We start from the raw sequence: 23,221 nt of genomic DNA on the forward strand, positions 1-23,221 counted from the left end.
CCTGTATTCTGCCAAGCACTTCTGCATTAAGGTGAAAAGAGGTATGTGCTTATTCTGGGCATGGTGCCATCAGCACCGGATAACCCGGTGATTCATGAGTGATTCAGCCCAATGAATCTGCAGAGACTCGGGAACAGCCTGACAGGCTTTGGAGCAGGTGATCTATGAGCAGTCAGAAATTAATCCTGCAGAGATTCATGTACAGTCAGGTTTTCATCCCATCCTGCTGTCGTTGATATTCCAGAATCACAGCCAGCTACTCCATCCAGAGTCATAATTTTTGCATCTGAATGAAACCCTTGGTGTCATTAGAGGACTTTCCTCTGAGACCTTTTCAGACTAGCTGCTTTTTCCTAGAGCGAGGTATTTTCCCAGCCTTACAGCATGGCTAGAAAAGTGTGCAGAAGTCCAGTGCTTATGACTGACCATTCTTATGTGATGTACCCTGAAATGGTAGTGGTACAACAATGCCTCCTTGTGACAGTCTCCAAAGTTCATCTTTACCTGCACTTCTTTCCGAAGTGTCATTCTTTATTGACAGAGAGGAGGTAAATTGCCATTCCACGTAAAACGTGGGTGGGCTGAAAGCAAGAACTTTTCCTGGTTCCCACTGCTTCAGTAAAACAAAGTTTGTGTTAGTGATAAGTATGGTGAGATTGAGGAATGCTGAGAAAATGTTGCGTGCATTTAAAATTTGGAAGTGAAGAAGGTTTGTGGTTTACTGATTATTTGTTTTGCAAAATTGATCTTTTCTTGAAAAGTTCCACTTGTGTATCAGCTTATTAAAGGAATTAATTCTAGCAGCTGGGACAGAAATACCTTGCATCCTTCATGTATGTATATAATTCTCTGTTTTTATTTAGGAGCAAGCCTTTGATCCATATGAAACCTTGTCCCAGGATATTCTCTCTCCACAATTTCATGAACATTTTAATAACTTAATGGCAAAACCTGCTGTTGCTCTCCACTTTCAGGTGAGTGCAAATGAGAAATACTGAATTGCTTTAGTTCTCGTGCTTCAAAGGTTTGGATTTTGTCAGTAACTCTTTACTTTCTACTGAGGAAGAAATCCTCTAGATTCTGACCTTTCTTCAGAGTAAGATATTTGGACTCTGTGTGTTCTTGTAAAAACTGGACACAGATTTGACTCATCCATGAGCGTTTTGCAGTGTTTTTCTCCTCACATCAGACTGTCTTGCTTAAGAATAGAGGGTGACCTCTCATACCTGCCACTTCTGTTTCTGTTTTGCCTTTTAATGCCAAACACAGGCGTCCAGGCATGATATTTTCACTTTCTTCCTTACGTATTCCCGGCCCCCTTGTTTGGCATTGAGGCTGGGACTGGCAGTTTTTCTTGACTCATTTCTTTAATAGGACTATCCCGCAAGATCATCAGTGATTTTTTTATTATTATTTATTTTTTATTGCTTCCTTCCGCCAACATGGCAGATCTGTTAAAGACTACTGTTCAGAAGACTGAGCTTATGTTCAGAAATGCACTTAGAGAAGCTGCTGAGCAAGTGTTCAGTCAGTGGTACTCCCAGCTAAACCCCTTATAGTAGAGCTTAGTTTGTACAGTTCACTGGGGGCTGCGTCTCTGCAAGCTGAGATTCCTCTGAGCCATTCCTTCAGGGTGAGTGTTTCCTCTTCAGCTCTGAGCGCTTGGTAAGCTGGATCATCTCGCTCTTAAATATTACTTGGTGAATGAAGTAAGGCCCTTTACCCACCTCACTAGCAAATTTGAAGCCCAAAGCCCTATTCCAGATTAAATTGATGATCGAGTCATTTGAGGATGCATCTGGCCTCCTTTCTGACTCTGGTCACTATAGAAAGGTTTGGGCTTTCCTAGGGATGTTCCTTCACACTTCTCCAAGGTGTGGAGTGAAGGTGGAGGTCCAAGCTCTGGGCCATGGACATATGTGAGCTGTCTCTGACAATTGCAGAGAGATGCAGCCAGAAGTCTTAAATGGGGGGAGAGGTCATTTCCAAGAAGGAGATCAGGTAATTCAGTTTCTGTTCAGTAGTTATCTCAATATGGAAGGTGGCAGGGATTTCACCATCCCTTGGAAAACCTCTTCTCATCTTACGCCTGAATTATTGTGTTACTAACTGCTGGGAATGGGAAAAGATTTCAAACTCCTTTTCTAAGTCATAAACTTGTGATTCTCAGTTTCTGAGGGAGAGGAGATACTGATATTAATTTCTTCAGTACTTGATGAGACCTCCGTATTTTTGTGGTGTATTGGATGTAAATTGAAGCACAGCGTACATAATTGGGAGGAGAGGACATTAGAAGGAAGTTGGTGACAAGTTTATTAGATTGTATGGGAGTCCTGGCTGGTCTTTAACATTCCAGTGTTTTTTTGAAATTCCGCAGCAAACTGTGGCCCAGGGTAAAACATGTTGTTTTGGAAATGAGTATGAGCTTTTTTCAAAATATATTCAAGCATTTTCTGCATTCTGGGATGTGGCTGTTGACTGGGGAATAAGGCATGCAGCTTAGCCATAGACAGTGCATTATTTTTAAGTGTTGTCACCCTGAACTAATGCTATTAACTGAGTTCTGCAGACAGTGCTGAAATACAGAGGTGCTAGGGATTGCGCTACGAGCACCTCTATGTGAATTAAAGGATGCTTATAAAATGACTTGTGGGTAACTTGGTCCTCTAGCTTCTTATAGTTGATCTGCTACTTCTGGCAAAAATACGGACCATCCAACTGGTTACCATTTTAAGGAGGCAGATTGTGCCAGCATTCGTTGTGGGGGTTAGGGCTGTTTTCAGAGCTATGGGTTCACTAGTGAGTGTGCATCAAAATCCACCCATCGCTGGTCGATGGAAAAGGATGCTTGCAGTGCCTGGAAGAGGGTCTTTTACAGGTTCTTTTTGCTTGATGTCAGAGCATTTATGTGTCTCTAAATCTTTTAAAGAGTCTCATTAGACAAAAATGTTTTTGCATACTTTATTGTCTTCCTTACTACTAGATGTAAGCACAGAGTAATGTCCATCGGAAGGGATGCCCTGGATGTGTCTAGTACAACCATCTTGCTCAAAGCAGTGCTAACTTCAGGGCCGTGTCCAGTCCCGTTTTGAGTAGTTCAGTGTAAGTAATCCTGTTTATTTTTCCTTTTCAGTCTACTGCTGAGGGGTTTAAAGAAGCTGTACGATACGTTCTCCCACGACTCATGCTTATCCCAGTCTATCATTGTTTGCACTACTTTGAGTTACTCCAGGTAAATGAAGCCACACTCTTGTTTCCTGCTAAAAACATTTCTTAATGTGGAGAATCTGAGCTTTTAAACAGGCGATTAGATTTTACTTACTGCTTCTGAAAACTGAAAGGTATGAAAACATTAACTTGACGCCAGTTAATATATGTCTGAAAAGTAAAATCATGTAAAAAAAATCTTCAAAAGCATCTGTTGCTCTGATATGAACATTTGAAGTAACGATATTGTTAAACCTTTATTGAACTTGAGTTCTAATGCTGTTAAAAATTTAATATGCAAATCTAATTTCTTCTTTCCTTGAGTTCTGAATTTTTGTCCGTTCAGAAAAAGCTAAGCATAATTTAGATCAGTATTCTCAGTCTCAAGTCACACTCCAGTTGCAGCTCAGCTGACCTTATTTTGGGGGTTGGGGAGGCACTTCCTTTCAGCGGAGTCCGAATAATCCATTCTTAATGTTCAACCATTTGTCCTGAGTCCGAAATGGAAGAGATACAGCAAAAAGTACAGCAAAAAGTACCATTTTTCATAGCATACCACACTTTCTCCATGTTGAGGAGGAATGAAAATAAGCACTATTATTTTCTTTCTTTCTGTCTTCTAAGAAATGACATTGATGAAGTGTCAGGCTTTATGGAATTCTGATTCAGATGATAAAAAGTTATTCCCGTAGGACATATTTCGGGGATCTTACCGTACAAGTTGTTTAGGTTGGCATCTAGTCCGTATTTATGAGCAATTCTGCCTATTGAGCATTACTTTAGAACAGCTTCTATTGGTTTGACCACAGATCACTTGCACATACTTTATTCTTATGTGTACTAGCAAGGTGGTTCACATCAGTAGATATTTCCATTGGGTATAACAGCTAAAAGCCAAAAAGTAACTAAGCCTGTATCTTTTTGCTTACAAGCAAATGTTTTTGCTGTGAGTTATGAGACGAGAGGCCAGCAGTCAGCAGAAATTTTAACATCTGAGATCTATAATAATCATTCTTGAATAAGAAAAAGTAACGTTGCTGTAGAAAATGCAGTATCTTGAAAAATACTTAGATCAGAGCTTTTTTTAAGTAGCTGAAGATAATGTAAAAAAAGTTTGTTTGCCCCATTGTGTTGGAAAGTTTGTAGTGCTTATAAGGGCTAAGTGAATTATTAACTGGGATATACTTAAATTGAACGGGTGAAATATCCTGTGGCTATAGCTGACATTTTGAAATAGCAACAGAAATTACACTTTCTAAGTTCTCAATGTAAAAAGTGATACTAGCAGTGTTGGACAGGCGTGTTATATGGTCTTCCTTTGTATTTCAAAGGATTTACTGGTACGAAGGAAGAAAAGGAAACTTTGCAACATAGAAATGATGTATAATACAATATAAATTTTTCTGAAAAGAAACTCAAGCCAAAAAATAGCAGTTGTTTTAAGACCAGGTTTGTAGTTAATATCTGGCGCACATTCCCATTTTTTCTTTTTTTCATATCCTGATTTAGATAAGTAAAAGTAAGGATGATTTATTTTGACCCATGAACCACACATCTCCAGTGTATGGATTTACCAGTATTTTGTAGAAAGGTTTAAATCCAAGTGGTCTCAATAAATTGTAAATCTTTAAGCATTCCTATTGATAGTCGGTTTAGAAAACAGTTAACAAAGCTTAAAGAAAGAAAACCAAAACCCCACAACCTAAAGCAACCCTAACAGTCAGTGAACTTTTCTCTATATTACTGCACTGTTCCTATAGAGAACTCCTATAGAGAATGTAAAGCTTTACATTGCTTTACATTGCCATAGTTTTAATATTTGCCTTCATAAAGCTTATGTTTCTATAAGGACATCTTCCAAAAGAAAATAAACTGATCAAAGAACTAAAGGATGACGGCAGAAGCACGGCATGGTTCTGCCAGCCTTGCTGTGAAATGAGCACCTATAGCTTCGTAGATATGTATCTCTCTCAAATAGTGTAACTTCCCTTTCCGTAAGGGTCAGTTGCATGCGATAATTCTCTGGAACTTCTTAAAATGTTCTTCTTTCACGTTTAAAAGACATAATTGGATTAGTGACCTGTATTATGCTGAAGGTCAGGCTAATTAATGACCCATTGTGCCTTAAAGCTGGGAAATGGAGTGCATCAGGATGAAATTAAAGAATGAAATCATACGCCGTAGCTTTGGGAGAATCTAAACATTTAGCTGGTTTTACAAGCTGCGTAGTGTTTGTCCACTTTTTAGGGAAACATTAACATACGTGCCTTATGGAGCAGAGTTTTGTGTGTTTTCAAAAGTTAAGATTAAATGCTTTGCATGCAAACTTGGTAGTTTTTTCTTCAGTGATAGGAAAGGGTGGTTACTATTTATGTTTTAAACCATGGCACAGAGAATAAAATTTATTTTTGATAGTCTGTCTTGCTGTTGTAGTGCTGCAAGAGTTTTCTGTCTCTTGGGGACTCTTGAGTCTGCTCGTAACTCCAGTTAATATTGATAACATCAGGCTATACATGCACATTCTTAAAATTGCCTCATATCTTTGAAGAATAAAATGTGGCAGATAGTGCAAAAACATTTAGTTGTTTCTTTTGTTTGTTTTTAACTTGGATAATACAGCGGGATGCTGCACGACATATAATATTACATGATACCTTTTTTAACTAGGCAATTTTACTAGTGAAAATGACCAAATATGACCTTTATCCACAATATACAAGATTTCTGAGTAGAATTAGAACTCAGCTGCAGAGGCTGACACTTGGCTGTCTTGAGTCTTTCTAACCTTGTGGGCACAGAGCAGAGATCTTAAAATACCACTCTGTAGTGAATAATGATAAATACAGAATCTTTTGTTATGATCACTTCAGTTGCAGGTTTAAAATTTGAATGTTATGTTGTATTTTGAAAAGATCCTAAATTTACAGCAGTGATTTTTAAAAAGCAGTGTTTTTAGGGATAGAGAAAGTACTTATTCAACAATATTAATATATTATAAAGTGTTGGTACTATTTCCCTGTTACCATTGTATTTGTCTCTAGGAACCTTGGTTGAAAAAGACCTAACAAAAATGGAAGCAGAAAAGCGACAGAATACTCAAAATATTTTAATGGCTTCAGTAGGGAGAGAAGCTAAGATGGAGACTGTTGCTCCTCAAGAAAGTTACCCACAGACCCTACTGAATTGGGAGATAAATAAAATAATGAATGATTTACAGAAGGTCTGGCCTTGATGTTTGCTAAAATGAATGAAATTAAAGTGTGGAAAGCTTGAAAATTCTTTCAAGCTGCAGAACTTTTCTCCTTGGTGCAAAATCCTGTTTATGCAGCCTCTGATGCAGGATCTGCATTAGAGGCTTCTCTTTGCCTAAGCAAGAGGCACAAGGGGCGGATGTCGTTTGGAGTCCCCCTTGTTGAATTTGTTTGGTTTGTCTGCTTTTCGTTAGCAGCCGTATAGAGGTCGCCAGGAAGTAGCCTTTGAACACCTTGAGTCAGAGGGCAGGCCCTGATGTCACTTTAATATTGATTGCTTGTTCACGTATTGACAGAAAATGAACTTGCCGTGGGGTGTTTTGGAATGACTGCTGATAGCAAAGGCTGAAGGAAGTCACGCCAAAGAAATAAAACTGTCCTGTAGGAAAAAATAGTGCTCGTGATTAAAAGTTGTTAGCTCTTGCAAACAGGTAACCCAAATATATTCTGATTGTGACATCTTTAGTTGATGATCAGAGGATTTGGGTTTAAAACACTATGCTTGACATTTCCAAGCATGAACACAGTGTAGAGGAGAGCTTAGCGTTTCATCAGACTTTCAAGCTCCGGGTATGTTTTCATAAATGTCTCTGTTGATACCAGAGTTCCAGGAAACATTGTTCATTGACTGCAGTGCTAAGAACTCAAGGGGTCATAGAATCCATCCAAATCCTGAGCAAGGTGCCAGTTAGATATATCATTAAAATCCTAAAGGTAAGCAGGGGCCTGTTCAAGTCCAAGAAGGCTTTCCTCTGCTGACTATAGAGTATAGCCTGCCTTCTCTTGTGACTTGCAGGCAGAAGATTATCCCTGATTCTTGCATGTGGCTCGCTATGTTGTTATCAAGCAATCCAAAATGTACGAAATTCCACCTTTTGATCTTTTCCGCTGTTACCTAATCATTGACAGCCTTTGACTGAGAGAGAAACCGCGGTCGATATTCTACAGGATCACCATGATATATTTTAAGTGAACAGTGCTCTTCATTACTATTTTCTGACAGTTTTCTGTACAATAAATTGAATAGTTAATATTCTTGGTTTATCGTCACCGGTATTTTAAATATATCTGGCATAAACAGGTTTTCCCTTTTCTAAAGATTTACCTATTTTCTCTGTCTAGCAAGCATGTTATGCTTTTGCATCTGCTGTTTAATCGGAAAGATGCTTGTTAAGAACTGGCATTTCGAAAAGCAGATGTTAGTCCAGTGATTACAGAGAATGAGATATGCTTCAGGTAATCTGCCTGATCTTCAGGAATCTATGCATTAAGGTGTAGAAATGGATTAGGTGAATTCCAAATGTGTATATGTATATTTTTTCCCCCTTTTTTTAATACAAAAGAAGCCAAACATGCCGTTTGTTCAGTGCCAAACACAGCTCCCTTTGGAAAGGGGATGCAAGAAATTCTGTTCAGGACATGTGAGGAGAAAGAGTATCTTATCAGACTCAGTAGCTTTTCGCAGCTTTAGCATTTTGCACGTGTCATCTTTTCACACCATTTTTTATGTTCTTTGCATTTCTGTGGCTGATAGTAAGGAAAATAAGGGTTTCCACAGAGGTAGACATTTTTCCCTTCCCTGTACTGTTCCTCAGCTCATAAACTTCCCAGAAATTTTTGGCCATGAAACTTTCATTTCTCTAATACGCAAGATGGAGGTTGTTTGGGCATGTGAAAAATAAAAATTTTAGTAATTTAAATTACATTAAGAGAGTGGACCAATCTGGTCAAATCCTGTTCTCTCAATTACTTTTAGAGGAAGCTACATATCCTTGCTGAGGGAACATAGTGGGGAAAGGAAAAGAAGGCTTCTGCCATGCTGAGTGATTGTAAGTAAGATTTCTCTTAAAGTATGTAGGTGAAACAGAGTTTATCCAAAACTGCGTGGCATATTGTCTCGATTTTGCCCAGCAATCTATTTGCTTGAATTTTCTTTTAAAAAAATTCATACGCTCTTTAACATGAAAGGGGTTAAAAAGAAAAATCTCTCTTATTTGTATCAGTAGTATTTTAGGAGCGATCACCTTAAAGGACCAAAAAGAGGAACCCTGTGAATAGGCTTTGCTCAAAGCATATTGCTGCCGGGTGTATGGAGATGGGATGAAAGCCTGTTGAATTTCCTAATTCAAGAAGTTTCTGCCTAGTGGTAGAGACAGATCTAGTCTTTATGAAAAGGAAATATGCTGATTCTCATTGTCTTTACATTTTGTTATTAGTAGCAAATCTTGAGTTTCAGACTCTTTTTACTATGTTAGTTTGCACCATGCCAAATTGACATTTCTTCTTGCAATATATGAGTTCGCTGAAGATGGCAGAGTTTAGAATAGTAAGAAGCAAAGAGAGAATCTTGGTCATTCTGTCTTTTAAATTTGCTCTGAAATGTTGAGATTAATATCTCATTGAAGGAATGTTACACGTAGTTACATAAAACACCATTTAATTCTCGGCTATTTCAAACCTCCAAATGATTTAATAAAACCAGTTGTGAAACAGGACATTGTTGAAAAGGTAGCAGGAAAAACAGTGTCTGACAATTAGGATTGGCTCTCCGTAAAAGGGTAAAGGGTTATCTTTATAAACTCCTTCCTGCTCTCTCCTGTTGAGTATCTGCTGACTTTTCCTGACTATCTGACAAATGTTTTTAGTTACACGCGTGGCTAGTTTTGAGTGTGCTTCTAGTAATAACTCTCTCATTGAAGTCACTGACTTCACCGAGTGCTGTAGGTAACACCGTGTAAGAATGCTTGTCACTCCTCCTACCCTTCTATAAATTAGACAAATCTGAAAGAAAAATGTTTATTGTGTCACAGCAGTTGCAGGAATGCAGTGAAGATGAAGAGGATCGGGAGTGCTTAAAACAAGCCATTACTGCTCTTCTGAACCTGCAGTGCAGCATGGAGCGCATTTACAGCAAACACTCCCCAAGACGGCGGCCTGGGTAATAATCCACAAAACTGCCCTCGTTTCCCAAAGTTGTCAGAGGAGGAGAAAAATGATGTGGAAGGAATTGTATTATTTTTTTTCTTGTTAGATGATGTGTATATTTCCTTTTCAAGGCATGTCTTTATGCCAGTTTTTATTGTAAATGGAGTAGCAGCCCAAAACCTTCACGGTCCACTTCTATGAATAATGTCAATATCTTACTCTTTCCCTAGCCAAAGCAGTGCATGCCGTTTATTTGGAACAGTGAACTTCGTTAGGGCATGTTTAGGGCAAAGAAATCATGATGTAAACAATTAATTTAGTTGATTTTTTTTTTGTCTCTTGGGATGGCAAATGTGGAATGTGCCCATTGTGACTTTTTCTTTTATTCATTCAAGGGAGCCAGTCTGTCGCTTCTATAACCGACAAATAAGAAGCAAGCACTTGGCCATCAAGAAAATGAATGAAATCCAGAAAAATATTGATGGCTGGGAAGGCAAAGATATTGGGCAGTGCTGTAATGAATTCATAATGGAAGGTGGCTTGACAAAAATTGGAGCCAAACATGAACGCCACATCTTTCTCTTTGATGGTTTAATGATCAGCTGTAAAACTAATCACGGTCAATCACGGCTTCCTGGTTACAGCAATGCGGAGTATAGACTGAAGGAAAAAATTATCATAAGGAAAATACAGATTATTGATAAAGATGACACATCCGAGTACAAACATGCTTTTGAACTGGTGTCTAAAGATGAAAACAGTATAGTGTTTGCTGCCAAGTCTGCGGAAGAGAAGAGTAATTGGATGGCCGCTCTGATTTCCCTCCAGTATCGCAGTACTCTGGATAGGATGCTTGATTCAGTATTACTGCAAGAAGAAAATGAACAGCCGCTGCGGTTGCCCAGCCCAAATGTGTATCGTTTTGTAGTAGAAGACTCAGAGGATAACATCGTTTTTGAGGACAGCTTGCAAAGCAGGAATGGCATTCCTATCATCAAAGGAGGAACGGTTGTGAAATTAATCGAAAGGTTAACGTACCATATGTATGCAGGTATCCTGTACATTTGTTATATATATGTTTTTTAAGGTCATGCTTGTATGGATGATGAAATGAATCCTTTTATCTTTTGTTTGTTTGGGTTTTTTTCTGCGTATAGTTAATGTAAAGCAAGGTTTGCAGGAAAAAAAACCACAACAGTATTTGTTATTAAATCAACTGGCTTTGCTGGCAAAGCTGTAAGAAAATTTTGGGTATGCAAGCCCTCCCCCCCAAAAAAAGTATCTATGGTCTAATAGGAGCCACTAGTGCGTTTCCTGAGACCACCATGGCTAAAGCAGTGGTGCAGTTACAGGCTGTGTAACTGGGGAGGAAGAAAAAGGTTGGAGGTTATATTTATTATACTTCAACCTGCCGCTTTGTGAAGTCCCTCAGTAGAAAAGGATGCAAATCACAATTGGCATTCTTCAGACTTTCCTGTGAAATACTGTCTTAAAGCCACAGAAACCAAGTAGTTACAGAAATGAAGTGCTACACAGAAATGTAGTTGCATGAAGTGCTAATGTTGATGAAAATGTTAGATCTTAGGTTTGGGATGAAAAGCATGCACTGAAAGGGGATGCAGTGAAGCTGACATAAGGGTGCTGGTGGAATTGGTGTGCAATTTTTGTAAAACTTCTCAAATAGTAATGGTTTCCTTTGTGCTTTTTACATAACTGCCTGGTATTTAAGTGAGTCTTTTTTGTAAAACTAAGGCTAGATAGTATGGAGCTGTGTATTTAAAAAAACCAACCAAACAAAAAAAAAAACCCAACAAAAACCCCACGTTTCCCACATTGAAGCTCAGTGTTGATGCAACTAGTTGGTATACAAGTAATCTGTAGTTGTGTTGTCTGGGAGTCCCAAGCCATCTGTTTCTAAAATGTGATGGGTTTCGGTGGCTTGTAAACTTAGCTCTTTTCCTGAATGAACTGGTGTATTTGAGTATTAGTTTGCTAGCGTCACTTCAGTTTTTGTAGCGCAAGTACTTGCCACTTTGGCTTTGGGAATCTTCAACGAAAGCATTGCCTCTTGGGTTTCTGTGTGCTCTTTCCAAACAGTGTTTGGAGCCAAGACTAACAAAACCCTCTCCCTCAGCCTCCACAAGGGCATTTCGATGACTAACAGCACGTGGAGGGACTCTCAGCAGATCTTGGTGATGCTTGTTGTTCCTATTTAGGTCAAGATGTGATTTTGTTAAACTGTGGGTTTACTGTAGGTTTGTGTTAGTTTCAGATTTGTTTGAAGCGGGCTTTGCTGCAGCACACAGGCTCTGCATTCGCAGAATGGCCTCTGTCATGTCAAAGGAGTCCCCAGCTGATACCAGGATACCATGGGAGGTAGCAGCCCAGACGCAGAGCTGTTAAACTCTTGAATTTAAATTGCGAGCCACTATTCGTAGCACATTGCTTGTATTTTCTATTTTCTTGAGAATGTCATTTACAAAAATAAGTAATTTTAAAAATAATACAAAGGAACTTACACAGGTTAGAGAGCAGAGTAGCAGCCCCCGTTGCAGAGAATCGCTGATCTTGTCTGCGGAGCAGAGACACTACCTGCCTATTCAGTGGTGGGAGGAAGATTTACTTTAAAAATGTCATAAATAGTACTGAAGAGTGAATGTAGATGTGACGTGGAAGCAGAACAGGCCAGCACAAGACTAGGGTGCAAACTCAGAAACATTATCACAGAACAAGAGCACTATTACTTTTAGCTTGCAAGCACGTTCCTATATATGGATCCCTTAAAAATGTTGAGCAGTGCTCTGTAGGGAATTTAAGCCTTCTCAAAAGCAGTGTTTGTCTTAATCTTTTGTGGGTTTATTGGAAGAAATTCACTGCCCACATGTTGAAGACTGCTGGTGTAAGCTACCTGCACCCAATGCTGACAGATTCAAGACTATTTACAGAACAGCAAGAAAAAAGAAACTCCCAACGATCCCAAATCCACAATTCTGAGAGAGCATATGCACATGCACTTCTCTAGGCCTGGTTTTCCTGTATTTCAGCATGCATTTGCTCCCAGGCAGCCCTGGAAGCTGCTGTGTACCACACAGTAGCAGCGTAGTGCCGCTGTTACCTTTGTGAGAGGTCTGCTGCAGGGATGTCAGGATTAGGAGCCAGATGATGACCCTTCGTGGCTCGCAGTAAAGTGATTTGTTTATCAGCTTGCTTATTCACGATCTAAGAAACTGTACGAGAGAGTGGAATTGAAAGAGATTAAAGGAACAATATGTTTCCTTTAATACTTCTAATATAGCAGGGTGGGCCCAATAAAGCGCTGGTAGCTTGCGGATAGGCACGTCTCGTGGTAACACACCTACCATAGCTGTGAGAAACAGCAGGAGGGAGGTGTGGTGGCTTGTGGAGATGCAACACCTGGAACTGCTGCAGCTATCTGCTTCGTAAGGCCTCAGCTGCTTGTCACGGTTTCCCTGCTGGCTGCTCTGCAGAGGGTAGTTGGGTGCTGCACTGGTGTGGCTGGGGCAGGCGTGCAGTCCCCACTGCTGGACATTTTTTAAGAACAGGTAAGACAAACGTTTTGTCGGGGTGGTATAGGTATTTTTGATGTCAAGAGAGTAGACAGCCTAGTTTTACCATGTTTTCTTTGTCTTTATGAAACCATGGAATAGCTGCATATTCAGGGACTAAGCTGTGGAATATGTAAGCATATTCAGGGAGACGGAGGCACAGTTGTTGAGAGAACATAGTATGTGCAGTTGAATACTTTGAGAGGGGAAATGCATCAAAGTACTAGATTAAAATTTCACAAGCAGTATAATTTCTGGTATTTTTCAAATTACAGTGCTTAACTTATAACCTTAGTGTATTTTCTGCACTTTAAACTTTTTCTGTGAGTATATGTGTATTTTATTTCTGGTATTTTGCAATTGGATAAAAAAACCACTCCATCATTTTCTTATTCTATGTTTACAGATCCTAATTTTGTACGTACTTTCCTTACCACGTACCGCTCGTTTTGCAAGCCGCAGGAACTGCTGAGTTTACTGATTGAAAGGTAAGCAGTGGTCATCCTTTCTGAAGACGTTGAAAGGCTTTGTGTTCATTTACCTTCTCCTTTTCTGCTCGGGTTCTCAGCGCCGTCTGGCACATGTTTTAGTGAAGCTCATGAAACAGTAGCTTTTCAAATGGGATACAGCAATGCAGGTTTTTAATGCAAGCTTCCTTCTCCCAGTTTGCTAAATTAGTTACCCGAATTAAGTATTAGTGAGAGCACTTGGTGTGCCTCAGCTGTGGGGTGGTAATGTTTTGAACTGTTTAACTTGATCATGAGAGTGCATTTGAGTATGCCTAAGTCTCAATGCAAATAAGAACGGAAGTGTTCTAAGCAGTTTGTTTGAAAGGCACAGGCTCAATGTAAACAGCATTTTAATACGGAAAGCTCTTAAGCTTTCTTCTAATCTTCACTTAATCAAGCTAGCAGGTAGTTAAAAACCTTATATCCTAGTCTAGACATCTTGTGATGACCAGAGAACTAGCAAATTACCAGGGCAAGAGAGCTGGGTGTGTTACCAGTACACAGCTGGGGAGGAGGGAATTCCAGGCAAACTGGATATTAGATGAGTGCTTGAGTTTCACCGCTCTGAATTTTTTTTTTAAATGCAATTGCTCTTCATGTCCTACATAAAGGGTTTGTGTTTTATCTTAATTGCCATCAGGTTTTTGGTACTTTTATTCATAGGTTTGAAATCCCAGAGCCTGAGCCTACTGAAGCAGACAGGCTGGCAATCGAGAAAGGAGAGCAGCCTATCAGCGCAGACCTTAAGCGATTTCGCAAGGAATATGTCCAGCCAGTGCAACTCAGGTTTATTTGCTTTTAAATTTGTTCTGTTAAAGCCAGATTTTCCTTACTGATTATATGGTGATCCCGGAGACAGTAATCTCTTTTGGAGACTGCTGTGCTGTCAAGTAGGGACTGATCACTGTCTGCAACCAGACTAATGTCCCAAATCATGTTCTGATTAGTCATACTGACTTCTGTTGTTGTTGCAACTGTACTTTGGTTCTCTGCCGCTCACAGCTGTGATCACCACCCACAAGAACGCCGCATGTAAAGCGGGTGTGGGTGAGATGTACAACCGAAAGTGTTTCTGACTGCGTTTTGAATGGATTCCTTGTTAACAGGCCCTGTGAAGATAGTTTCTCTGTTTCCATTTTTTTCAGTCCTGCTGGTATTTTACTCCCTTTCCCAGCCCCGTTGATATATTTGCACACAGACAGGGAGACGCTTGTCTGTACTGACATTGGAATGGGCTGCAGTGAATCTTCAAGGTCTTGCTGACCAAGCTAACTCGGGGAACAATAAAGCACTTCTAGCATGAATGAGGCTAATTGTTTCCCTGATAGTGGATCAAGTCAGGAGGAGACACAGATCACAACCAATATTTGCTAGAAGAACTTTTATTTGTTAAACTGTTTTTATTAGTAGCACCAAGATGTTACTATTAATGGCAGATAACTATACGCACAGTACCCTCAGTTACTGCCTTACCACACACAGTCATTCATAGTTACCTCTTTGGAGCAACAGCAGCTTACTCAAAGTGAAGGGTCATACTGACGTGCCACTACCTTCAACGTAGTGTTCAGAAAGTCACTTAGGAGTCCCATTTTCATCAGATACCTGTGTGCATATATATAAAAAAATATAAATACGTATGTAATACTGTAGCGTTCGTCAATATATAGCTGCCACCGCCTTCTTGGATGTAGTCCAAGTTATACAACCTCAGCGTAACCTTCATACTTGTGTGTGCTCATGGCCTTGTACAGATTTGACAGGCCCTTGGTGTTCTCAGTTTATCAGCTCCTGTGGGTTCAGCGGGAGCACTAGTCTCCAGAGTTATCAGTTCTTGGGAGAGCTTCACACACTGCCTCTCAGCGCACACTTTGCCTGGTTTCAGCTTGCTGTTTTCTGCTAACTGTTTCTGCATCCATCCACATAGGTGCCTATAAAGCCCCTTCAACAGAAACTCACACAGAATGGGCTTTTGTGACATAACTGGCTCAAGAGTTTAAATACCGTTGTATTGCGCTTGTGGCTATTTTTTATAGCCTCCTCTACTAGCTAGGCTGCAAGTAGCTTGGGGACCTCCTCACACAGTGCCCCTTTGTGTGGTACAAATGTACCTTCCTGCAGCACTGCTGAGTGCCATAGCTGAGCAGGACAAGTGGTTACCGATGAACTGGAACCTGTAGAAAAGCTTGAGGCAGCAATTAACTATGTTTCTTGCTATTAATTTCCAAAATCAGTTTAGTGCTTTTGCATTCATATGTTGCCTTTGAGCTGTTTGAAACCTGTGCCCCATTCCAAAGTTTCCAGGGTCTTTGATTTTGGATTCTGGTTTCTTTCCTTGTTTGAGAGATTATGATACCTCTTATTGTGACAGTACTCTTCGCTGTCTTAATTTATCACAGAATCACAGAATCGTATAGGTTGGAAAAGACCTTTAAGATCATCGAGTCCAACTGTAAACCTAACACTACCAAGCCCACCACTACACCATGTCCCTAAGCACCTCAGCCAAACGGCTTTTAAATACCTCCAGGGATGGGGACTCAACCCCTTCCCTGGGCAGCCTGTTCCAATGCTTGACAACCCTTTTGGTGAAGTAAAATTTACTAATATCCAGTCTAAACCTCCCCTGGCGCAACTTGAGGCCATTTCCTCTCGTCCTATCACTTGTTACCTGGGAGAGGAGACCGACCCCACCTCTCTACACCCTCCTTTCAGGCAGTTGTAGAGAGCGATGAGGTCTCCCCTCAGCCTCCTTTTCTCCAGGCTGAACAACCCCAGTTCCCCCAGCCGCTCCCCATCAGCCTTGTGCTCCAGACCCTTCCCCAGCTCCGTTGCCCTTCTCTGGACACGCTCCAGCCCCTCAATGACTCTCTCGTAGTGGGGGGCCCAAAACTGAACACAGCATTCGAGGTGCGGCCTCACCAGTGCCAAGTACAGGGGCATGATCACTGCCCTAGTCCTGCTGGCCACACTATTTTTGACACAAGCCAGGATGCCATTGGCTTTCTTGGCCACCTGGGCACACTGCTGGCTCATATTCAGCCGGCTGTCAGCCAACACCCCCAGGTCCTTCTCTGCCAGGCAGCTTTCCAGCCACTCTTCCCCAAGCCTGTAGTGTTGCATGGGGTTGCTGTGGCCCAAGTGCAGGACCTTGCACAATTTATGCTATGGTTGGTGAGCTGAGTCCGTTTATGGGTACCTGCTCAATGAGAGATAGGGTTTAAAGCTGCTATTTAACACACACCCTTCTGTGGCTTATAGTTGATCTTTGAATTTAGGAGATACTACAAGTTTCTAGTAGCTTGAAACTCTTAACTGTGTTACAGTTGCAAATAGGTGTCTGAATTTGAGCTGTTAGGTTGATATGCCCACCACTTCGTAAATTCCAGTACTGTTAATAGCATTGATCTCTCCTTCAGAGAGATCTGAGATTTGGGAAGAAGGTGGAGAACGTGAAGATGCTCATCCTTCCCTCCCTGCCTGCCTGCCTTCCCTCCCCAGCACTTACTCCCCATCTTGCAGAAGATGCTGTGGACATCCTGTGCGGTGCACAGGCATGGAAACAGTAGTGTCTTTGACTAGATTAATGTGTGTGAGGTCATGAGAAAGAGGAGGTGCTAAGCTGGAAATGCAGTCAGCAGAACCAGGCAATCTTTCCTGCTTTTTCAGTATTCCTACCATGATATCTCAAAGGCAAACACTGATTAGATAAGATCCTGTATTACTGTGATTGGGGATGTGTTTCGAAACATCACTCTTGACGGTTAGCAGCTGTCATTAATTTCCAGCCTAAGTGATCTGTTTGGGTAGCCATGCTTTCATGGGATAAACCTTATTCTTTAATTTACACAGTGGGAAGAGGACAACTGTTTACTTCTCTATGTATTCACACAGAGCGCCCTTCATGTGACGAAGCTAAACCGGCCAACTTCTCTAGTGCTCTGGCTCACAACAGACTGTCAGATTACAATCATCTGTCTGCCCTGTCCCTCTCAGATGTTCTTGCCCCCACTCCGCAGGGCTGAGCCACCGCAGACAGTAGTCTGATCCACAGTTAGCACTGGTTTACCTTAATAGCCTGAGCTGCGAAGAGTGGGGGAGTTCAGCAGCGCTCTGCATACAGCTGAGCCACTTCTGCAAAGGCGATGGGACAGGAGTAACCACATCTCCTCCTCTGAGTCTGAGGCCGTGGGCTCTCTGTTGACCCCATTGTCCTGTCCCACCTGTTGGATTGGCACAGGAAAAATCTGTTGTACTAGTTGATGTAGGAGATTTTGCTCTCTCTTCAGGTAAGGTGATGTGGTGCACCCCGATAAATCAAAGTTTCGAGATACGAGCTCAACTTGTTTACCTGAAGAAGAGGCAAAACGGGTTTTTATTCTGATACATCCTAAGAGTAGAAGGTGGAAGAACAGTTCTAGTTCACTTTTAGAGGCTTGTTTATTAGTGGTCTGTTTAAGAAAGTGTAGAGAAAAATCAAGAGAAAGTTTAGTGTTATCCTTAGAGGAAATACTGGATCTAGTACGGCCATTTGTGTAATTAAAAAGTTGTAAAAGTAGGGCAGTACACTTGCAACAACTTCTAAGCTGAAATTTGTGTATAGGAAAAACAGTTACAAATTTGTTTCTTACCAAATGGGAGATCCTAACTAGCTTTCTTAGTTTAAAGAAAAAAAAAAGAGAACATTACATTAGAAATACTAGTTTTATCTGATTTGGTAAGTTTTTTCCTCTTCTGAAACCACCTCACCACTAGCATTCTTTATATAAGATTTAAAAAAACCACCAAACTATACATATGCTAAGGCTGGAAAATTAGGTTTTAAATACCTGGGGACTTCTGTGGTCATTGGTGCCATGCTGAGTCTTCATTCTGCGCCTCTGTCCATATGTATTTTGATAGTCGTCGACTACGTGAATCTGTAACTCGGCTTTTGTGGAATTGTTTCATTTAGTGTTTACATGGGATGAGCCTTGGAAGTCCTTAAAAACAAACATAATATTTTATTTTTTCTCTCCTTCCTCAGAATATTAAATGTTTTTCGTCACTGGGTAGAGCACCATTTTTACGATTTTGAAAGAGATCTGGAGTTACTAGAGAGATTGGAGACGTTTATTTCCAGTGTAAGAGGTATGGTAATTGGTGGTCCTGTTGTTCTTCCACATTTTGGTACAACCTGCTGGTCTAATCCTGACAGGTTTTAGGCATGAGAATATCTTTACACACATGAGTAATTTTAATGCCTTTAATTGAGCTGTTTATGAGACTCTCCTTTACATGAGCAAGCTTTGGCCTGGAGCCTAAACAGTTACCAAAAATTACTTCAAGCATTATGTATTTAACTTAAGTATAGTTACTTCTGGACAGTAATGTTCATCCGTGCCTGACTCTCTAATTCAGACTGTCACCTTCCTCCTCCCTGTGTTGTATTCGTTGAGAATTCCTTCCCTGTTGGTTACGGCGTCTAGTTTTTTCATCTTGTTCTTTTCCCATTTATTGACAGTTCCAGCTTAAAATCATTACCCTTTTAGGAGAAAATACTTGACCTATTTCGTATCGCTTCCTCTGGAGCAAGCCCTTATGAACTAGCAGATTATTTTGGCAGCCGATGTGGAGGGCAACAGTGTTGGCATGTCAATTTTAATCATTATCCTGGCAATTCTAGACTTTACTTTTCAGATTGCCAGACCATACATTCTGAGACAAACTTAGAGAACAGTAGTTTATCTTTTGCAGAGGTCTCCATGCTAACTATGGCTGACCAGAGAGGAATAACTCGATTTTGGGTAGTCTCTTAAAAGGTATTTGTCTTGAACTGCTGAAGATACTTCCCGTCTTGTGCACTATTTTGTGTACTGTAAATGTTGGACTGATACTGTAAACATGTATTTCTCTGGTCTTTTTGTTCTGTGGTGCACTAGTACAGCATGTTGCAAAGATCTCACTTGAAGCTTGTTGTTTACTTTTTTAGTTCTCCTCTGAGGAGATGAAGCTAGCGGTCAAAGTGGAGATGGTTGCAGCTGAGGAGAAAAAGTAAAACACTGTGTATACAGGGTCACTTTTTTCTGCTCAAAAACTGTCAGTAGACATGGTTAAACACAACTGGGCACCCAAGAATTTGTTCACGTGTGTCTGTATTTGCCAACCGATACAGGTGCAAGAACCCATAAGAAAAAAGGGAAATACAAACCTAATTAATTTGCATGCAGAAATGAGGAATTTCGCGTCCATGTACAGATTTTGGGGGGACTGGTTTTATTAAATTATCAAAAGTCAGTTAAGATGGTATTTTAAAAGGGGGTTTTTTTTATGGTTTCTGTTTTGCAGGAAAATCCATGAAGAAGTGGGTGGAATCAATTGCTAAAATCATCAAGAGAAAGAAAGCTCAAGCAAATGGAATTAGTCACAACATCACCTTTGAGAGCCCACCTCCCCCAATCGAGTGGCACATTTGGCGTGTTGGGCACAGCGAAATGCTGGACCTCATGACTCTGCATCCTATAGAAATTGCTCGACAGCTGACACTTCTTGAGTCTGACCTTTACCGGTAGGGACTGAACTAGTACATGTCTTTTTTAGATTATTTGAGCAAGAAAGAGTCCTAATTCATAGAAGCGGTCAAAAGTACGTCCCCTTGACTTTCAGAGTTTTTGGAAAGAGGTTTTCTTGCCATCTGTTCAATATCAAAATATGCAAGGCAAAAAAAAAAAAAAAAAAAAATTTATCTCCATATCAGACTGCTGACAACATAAGTAAGTACAGGAAGGGCACTAAAATATTATGAGTAGATAATACTAACTTATATTGTCTTCTTGTTAAAAGCAAACAGTGTTACATTAATAAGAAATGCTTGTTGCATCATAAAAAGGGAACACGATCGTCTCTGCTCCTTTCCTTTATAGCTGCATAGCAAGGGCCCAGGTGTTACATGCATGTCACCGTAGCACTGGTACGTCAAGGTCCTCTAATCTAATTCTGAAGAGTTTTTGTGGTCTGGTACCATAAGTACTCTGCTGTTTCCTAGCTCTGTTGTTACCTGTGATAAATAGAGCTAGATGTGAGAGCTAGGTTTTGCTGGGTAGAAATTCTTTAAGGTCTTGCAAGACTCGAAGGTGAAGCATCCTTTCGTGCTTCAGTGGCAGCAGGTTTTCTATTGGAATAGGCCGCTTTTCCAGTAGGTTGCTCACAGTGCTTCAGCTTCCTTTTAATTTTACAATTAAATTTTAATTGTAATTACAATTAAATACAATTTTAAAAAAAAATTGTAACTGTCTTTAGGATGCTTTCTTATGCTTTCAGAAAGTTAAACTTAGTCCTTTCTAATTTTCTTATCTGAAAATGCTTATTCAAAAATGACAGTTTCAATTAAGATAAAAATGTATTTCCTTCTATAGTCAAACAGTTGTCAAAAAGTTATTTTAAGTAACTGTTTTGCAGTAGATTAGATTGGATTGCATTTGTGAAATACGAAGTCATGATTAAGGGAAGAAATAATCTTTTAATGCAAACACAGAACATACAATTATTACTTGTATTGAGCATTCTTGTGCATCTTGCTTTGTCATTATCAGGGCAGTACAGCCTTCTGAACTTGTTGGTAGTGTGTGGACTAAAGAAGATAAGGAAATTAACTCCCCAAATCTGTTGAAAATGATTCGTCACACTACAAATCTTACTCTCTGGTTTGAAAAGTAAGTACAGGTGGTGGTAGTGTGGTGGCATTAACTCCTACTGAAATTCAGAGAGAAACATTTTTCTGCTATTTGAATTCTGTTGCCTTAAATCTTGAGGTGGCTGTAGGGTACCACAGTCATTTCAGGTTTTGGTTCAAAGGTGCGTGCCGTGCCAATCAGGTATGCTCCCTCTTCCTGAGACTAGAAGATTTTTTTCCAGCTATGTCCACTTGGTCAGCATGGGTCCTATTTAGGTTTCTGCAGTACATCAAACTGTGTTGAAGGCAGTGCAGGACTCAGCACCACTTTTCTACATCTCTGATGAAAGCACTGTTGTGTCTCTCCCATTGTCTTAGTCTCTCTCCCTTCTTGTGTGAGATGATTAAGTACTCCTGAGGACGTGGCCAGTGCTGCAGTCAGAAGGGTGTAGCAGCTTGTATGTGCATACCTAACCTAGCGAGTTTAAAATGCCACAGTAGGTAGAGTGACATGAGAGTCACCCTACTTATCTGGATCTTGCTTGGGGTTTGCTCTATTATTTTGCAGGATATGCCAAAACCTTTCTTGGCTTTCCAACTTGAACATATGTAAGATGTGATTACATAAATTTGTACTTGAGATTCTTGAGAGAGAGCCAAAATGTGCATACTGGATGTACTGTACAGTTTTTGCTTGGAAAATTTTGATTTAGTAGCTAGCAAAATGTCAGGTTTTATTTATCGGTGTTTCTCAAATTATGTCTTTTGATTAGGTGCATTGTGGAAACAGAGAACTTTGAAGAGCGAGTGGCTGTGCTGAGTAGGATTATAGAAATCCTGCAGGTTTTTCAAGATCTGAATAATTTCAATGGTGTTTTGGAAATCGTCAGTGCAATGAACTCTGTGTCGGTGTACAGACTAGATCACACATTTGAGGTAAGGTTTGGGCATTGCTCTTGAAAAAAACCTAATCCGAATCCTGAAATGTATCCCACACACTTCAGAAGTGAAATCCATAGTATCCATATCAGACTTGCTTTCGTGGAAGAAAACAAGTGTGAAATGTTCAGAGTTATGTATGAGAAAACATGAGATGAGCTGGGTGTCTCAAAGGGTTTGTAGTGGGAGGTGGAGCTTTTCAGCAGGTGTTTTCTCACATGTATTTAGCCTGAAAAGGGGAGACGCTGTGGCCGTTTGATTGTTGTTCATTAACCTGTTTGAAATGAACCTGTTGCTTAAGTCCAGCATTTTATGGTATGAAAGAGGAGGATCCCAGGGCTGAGAAACCTGGACTGGAACACTTTAACAGCAGCAGTTCCTACCTACAAGGAATGTGGGGGTAAAAGGGCATGGGGAGGGGATAGCTAAAACTCGGATTTCAGCTGATGATAAGAACTTCTCTTGGGTGAGAGAGTCTCAGAAAATTCAGACTGTCAGAGGCAGAAACAAATAGCTGCTGAAACAGTTTCGATGGACAGTAGGAAGAGAAGCTACTACAGAAGTAGTGATTCTGGTTTTCACTTGCCAAGGAAAAGAAATGCCTAGGATTTGGCAGCAAAGCCTCCCTTGACTAAAATAGCAAAAGAAGCTTGAATAAAATGTTTTGAGTTTTGTATGTCTTTGGAACGCAGTACGAGGCCTTTACGTTAAATTCAAAATTAAATGCTTAATTTTTATTAAATTTAAAGACCAGGATTATGCTTGTAAGTTGATAGACAAAATGATAGTCTGTTTACAGTAGCTTCATGGTTCACATGACTAAATTGTTGGACTGATAGTGCTGTAGTCCAGAGCAAACCATTTACAAAAGAGGTTCTTTCAAATCTGAATTTCAGTTCCTAAGTTTTGCTAAGAGATCTAGGGAATTGCCTTGGTTTTGCTAGCAATGCTATTGAGAAGACTTGCATCCCTGTTTTTTCTCTTTGACAACTTAGGCACTACAGGAAAGAAAAAAAAGAGTTTTGGATGAAGCAGTAGAATTAAGTCAAGATCATTTTAAAAAGTATCTAGCTAAGCTCAAGTCAATCAATCCACCTTGTGTGCCTTTCTTTGGTAAGTAACACCAGGGCAGGCTAATACTGTGTGTGTTGTCGGTCTTAAGCTGAGTTCGAT

General features: G+C 40.3%; 1 protein-coding gene across 3 annotated transcripts in view; it reads left to right on the top strand.

Annotated features, from left to right (window-relative positions):
• Positions 1-23,221, top strand: part of SOS2 (SOS Ras/Rho guanine nucleotide exchange factor 2) — a 56,005-nt gene that overhangs the window by 24,950 nt on the left and 7,834 nt on the right. For 2 of the 3 annotated variants that reach the window (XM_072865336.1, XM_072865338.1), the window contains exons 7-17: positions 864-974; positions 3,134-3,232; positions 9,269-9,396; positions 9,779-10,434; positions 13,356-13,437; positions 14,122-14,244; positions 18,485-18,588; positions 19,786-20,005; positions 21,030-21,149; positions 21,883-22,045; positions 23,044-23,161. In XM_072865336.1, the coding sequence (XP_072721437.1) occupies positions 864-974; positions 3,134-3,232; positions 9,269-9,396; positions 9,779-10,434; positions 13,356-13,437; positions 14,122-14,244; positions 18,485-18,588; positions 19,786-20,005; positions 21,030-21,149; positions 21,883-22,045; positions 23,044-23,161 (1,924 nt within the window). The remainder of the gene's footprint in view (positions 1-863; positions 975-3,133; positions 3,233-9,268; positions 9,397-9,778; positions 10,435-13,355; positions 13,438-14,121; positions 14,245-18,484; positions 18,589-19,785; positions 20,006-21,029; positions 21,150-21,882; positions 22,046-23,043; positions 23,162-23,221) is intronic. The other variant, XM_072865337.1, reaches the window with a different exon arrangement.

The sequence above is a fragment of the Ciconia boyciana genome, chromosome 6 (genome assembly GCF_034638445.1).
Source record: "Ciconia boyciana chromosome 6, ASM3463844v1, whole genome shotgun sequence".
Taxonomy (NCBI): domain Eukaryota; kingdom Metazoa; phylum Chordata; class Aves; order Ciconiiformes; family Ciconiidae; genus Ciconia; species Ciconia boyciana.